This window comes from Nanorana parkeri, unplaced genomic scaffold (assembly GCF_000935625.1).
Source record: "Nanorana parkeri isolate BGI_ZX_2015 unplaced genomic scaffold, ASM93562v1 scaffold2782, whole genome shotgun sequence".
In the NCBI taxonomy this organism is placed as follows: Eukaryota; Metazoa; Chordata; class Amphibia; order Anura; family Dicroglossidae; genus Nanorana; species Nanorana parkeri.
The window spans coordinates 91,227-95,669 of NW_017309050.1; the positions used below are offsets into that span (position 1 = coordinate 91,227).

The following is a 4,443-nucleotide window of genomic DNA, read 5'->3' on the forward strand; positions in this document are numbered from 1 at the left end:
TCAGCTGGTGCTGTCTAATGAGACTTCTTTTACCTGTAAAACATTTCCTGCAGTCATAAAGCAGTGAGGACGCTCCACAGTATGTTTTCTCTGGTGTGTAAGAAGTTTATGTTTCTCGATGAAAGATTTTCCGCACTCTGAACACGAATAAGGACGTTCACCCGTGTGAATTATCTTGTGTTTCCAAAGTGTTCCTTTATAAGCAAAGGATTTCCCGCACTCTGTACATGAATAAGGCCGCTCACCTGTGTGAATTCTCTGGTGTTGAACAAGTAATACTTTATTAGTGAAAGATTTCGCACAGTCTGAACATGAATAGGGACGCTCACCCGTGTGAGTCCTCTGGTGTTTAATAAGGGATCCTTTCTGAGTGAAAGATTTCCCGCACTCTAAACATGAATGAGGACGCTCACCTGTGTGAATTTTCAGGTGCTGAACAAGGACTACTTTATGAATGAAAGATTTTCCGCACTCTGAACATGAATAAGGACGCTCACCTGTGTGAATTTTCAGGTGTCTAACAAGGTCTCCTTTCTCAGTGAAAGATTTCCCACACTCTGAACATATATAAGGACGCTCACCTGTGTGAATTTTCAGGTGTTTACCAAGGTCTCCTTTCTCAGTGAAGGATTTTCCGCACTCTGAACATGAATGGGGGCGCTCACCGGTGTGAAATCTCTGGTGTTTAGCAAGGGCTCCTTTCTCAGTGAAAGATTTCCCGCACTCTGAACATGAGTAAGGTCGCTCACCCGAGTGAATTTTCTGGTGTTGAGTAAGGGTTCTTTTCTCAGTGAAACTTTTCCCGCACTCTGAGCATGAATGAGGTCGCTCACCTGTGTGAATTCTCTGGTGTTTAACAAAGTCTCCTTTACGAATGAAACATTTTTCACACTCTGAACATGAATAGGTTTGCTTACCCGTGTTAATACTTTGGTGTTTAAGAAGGTTTTTGTTTTCAGTGAAAGATTTCCCACACACTGTATGTGAGAAAAGATTTTCACCTCTTTGATCACCTTCATGGGGTGAGGAAGATTCCTTGGGATTAGATGGATCTCTTGCAGTGTGAGATCTTAGATGGATATTTCCAGTCATAGTATGTGAATGATCAGAAGATTCACCCTGATCAGAGGGATCCATTGATGTCTCCAAACAGTGAGGTCTGTGATGTATATTTTGTGTGTTTGGATTCACTCCTGGAGAATCCTGTGTGATGACATTATTTTCTGACTTGCAATCGGCAGATAATATAAGATGTCTCTCCGAGGTATTCCTGACATCACATCCATCTGCTGGAGAGAAATTATTACACACGTCAGTAATCAGTCATGTATGTTGGTCTTGAAGTCATCACAGAGCTCTGGCATGATATTGGGTACAACGTAACACGACATGTAAAAACAAATGAGTTAAAGGATAAAACACCCAAAACAAACACCCAAAACAACTCTGACACACTGGGCAAAATAGTTTTGTGAATTGATCACGGCTATGGAGAAGAAGATCACGGCTATGGAGAAGAAGAGAGATGGACCTTTTCTGGAAACATAGCTCTGGTGTCTAAAGCAACCCCACCATCTACCAGAACTTGTGCCCACCTCTGTCCTTCTATCAGGGGTGATCAGACAAGAGCAGCAAAAGAAGACCTTCCTCGTCACTTCAGGCTCATACCCAGGTAGGAGACTAAGTACAAAGTCCTTAGCAGATGGTACCGCCCCCCAGGAACCTCTACACAGACTCTATGACAGGGTTTCGGATGTCTGTTGGATGTGAAATTCGGAGGTGGGCACGCTACTTCATGTTAATGGGCCTGCCTAGCTTTGTCACAATTTTGGTCTTTCGTTCGCACCACTGTACGAAAACTTTCAGAAACAGATATTCCTGCTGATCAATCTTCCTGTTGGATAATACACACATGTCCCTACATACCAAGCCTTTGGCGAAACCCTTCCCCTCCTATATTATCTATGTGGATACGCAGGGCTGAGGAGATTAGAGAAATGGAGGACCTGATTCCGACCTCCCAGAATAGACATGAGCGGCATTTCAAGACTTGGTACTACTGGACAGAGTTCATGGAACCTTGGGAAAAATGAAAAAACTTCAAGCAAATTACAATAGCTGCAGTGGGGCTACACCACACACGACAAGGGTTTAAGCGCTTATTTTGGTCTAGGGTCTAAAATAAAAAATACTCACCTGATCTTTGATCTTACCTCGAGCTTAGATCAGTCCCCACAGCCTCTTCTCCTCTGGCCTTCAGCAGTCTAAGCCTAGTTGACGTCCTTACATTTCATACGAGTCCATTGAGTTGCATCGGACATGAGGACGCCAAGAGACATATCACAGTCAGAGCCGAGAGGGAGAGAGATGAACGGTCACTGTCACAGGATCAAGGATTGGGCGAGTATTTCTTTTTGATTTTAGACCCTAGACCAAAATGAGCACTTAACCATTGCAGTACAGGGGTAGCTCCACTATAAGGGTTAGTTTGTCATTTGCACAGAGTTTACATTTTTCAGTCCAGGGTTTGTGGATGTAAACCATCATTCCTCCATGACAATGGACCCAACATTTGTATGTAGAACATTTGATGAGAGTTTATTTGTTGTAAATGACCCCCAACCATCCTAACACTAATCAGGAGATGACGACCCCTTCATCCTACGATAGGGGAGATGACTTCTTCTGGGGGAATCTTCTTCCCAACCTTGACGGTCCACCATTTATAATTCAGTCTCATCTTATCTGATGATGTGAAGATACTTACTTGTGTTGATCGGTAGAGAAATGTCATCCTGATCACTTTTCATCATCATCCCGACCTCCTCCGTGGACGGCCGGTCACCCCCCACATACGTCTCCACTTCTTCCTCTTTAACCTCAACTTTTATGATGACCCGTTCTTCACCCTAAACCCCCAAAATAATAGAAAAAACATCTCATAAAGCTGAACTCCGGGGAGATCTAAAAGACACAAAGGAATGCAGCTCTGTATTTGTTAATACATCATCACACGTGTTTTTCTAATGCAACAGTGCAAGTACCTGAATGTGACATGGTATTAGGTTCTTACAGTCCCTGTACAGCAAAGCACAGAGAGAGAGAAGCAGCACAAGGAACCCATCAGCTAGGCTGCAGGGCTAATAGGGGTCATTGTGACTGGAAGAAAGTGCAGAGTGACAGAGAGATAAGCTCATCGGGGGGCACAAGATCGGTAGGTGTTACTGACCTACAGCAGAGAAGAAATACCAGGTATCCTGCTCTGCCCGTTTGATGGAAGATCTTCTACCTATTTCATCTGAGCCAAGGACCCTCATCTTGGGTGCACATGTAAATGTTAAACCAAAAGACTACATAGAAGAATGTTGTCTCTCAAAGTTCACAATGACTTCTGTGTTCTATATACCGAGTCCTACCTACCTGATCACGGTGAGGGATGTTCTGATCTTCCTGTTTGGAATCCCGGGAATACAGAGGATGAGGACATCTCTCTGGTCGGTTTGTGTCACTGAATGGCTCCATTATGACCTCCTTGAAGGAGTCTTTGTGTCCTTCGGAAAACTCTCCCATCACACCACCCTCTTCTTTTATCTCATCTTTAACATCATTATCACACTCACTCTGGATATTGAGAACAATGAGATCAGATGTAACTACATAGATAATGAAGAGGTCAAAAGTATCAGCAATTATGTCTGTATTTAACCTCATGAGGGACGGTGAGATCTTCCTGTGTGGGATCCCGGGAATACAGAGGACGGGGACATCTCTCTGGTGGGTTCCTCTTATTGGATCCATCTGTAGGAAACACACACACTGACTGAATACATTGTTTCTATGTGTGTATCAGATGATGGGGGATCTAGGTGGACCCTCCGTACTGCTCTCTCCTCTTACCCGGTAATGTGAGGGGTGGCTCATTCTCCATCACCACGTCCTTGTAGGGATCCCGGTGTCCTTCTAAATACTCCTCCATGGAATTATCCTGACACCTTATAGGAACCTGACACACAATGATACAGTCACCATCCAGACACATCCCTTGTCTGTTCCTGGATCATGTCCCAGATTCCCGGCACCGCTCACCTCTCCTGTCAGCAGCTCAAAGATCTTGTTGGCGACTTCTAGAATATTTTATCACGGTTTGCCTCTGTTGTCAGGCGGTGAGGTGGAAGCTCTGTGATGGGTGATATCTGCTGAAGACACTTCCTGAATTTTAATGGCTCACAAGATATATTGGGCACTATTCTGTAATCCTGTTTGAAGGAAGAAGGTAACAATTATCAATGAAGACTTCCCATAATCCTCCTGATCTTTCTTTTATCATTAAAGTGACACTAAACTCAGGTGTTAAATCTTAAAAATACATTCAAGCACCTTAAATATTAACAATAATGTCTCTTATTTGTGTATCACTCGGCTGTAGATCCTCAAATCATCTCT

At 43.6% G+C, this 4,443-nt stretch overlaps 1 protein-coding gene across 1 annotated transcript; it reads right to left on the reverse strand.

Annotated features, from left to right (window-relative positions):
* On the reverse strand, positions 1 to 1,112 carry LOC108802295 (gastrula zinc finger protein XlCGF8.2DB-like). Its single transcript, XM_018574162.1, has one exon. The coding sequence runs from the start codon at positions 1,090 to 1,092 to the stop codon at positions 1 to 3; it is 1,092 nt and encodes a 363-aa protein (XP_018429664.1). The 5' UTR covers positions 1,093 to 1,112.
* Positions 1,113 to 4,443: the final 3,331 nt, after the last annotated feature.

Excerpts from the sequence above, each read along its gene's own strand:
- LOC108802295 (XM_018574162.1), bottom strand. The coding sequence starts at position 1,092 with ATGACTGGAAATATCCATCTAAGATCTCACACTGCAAGAGATCCATCT.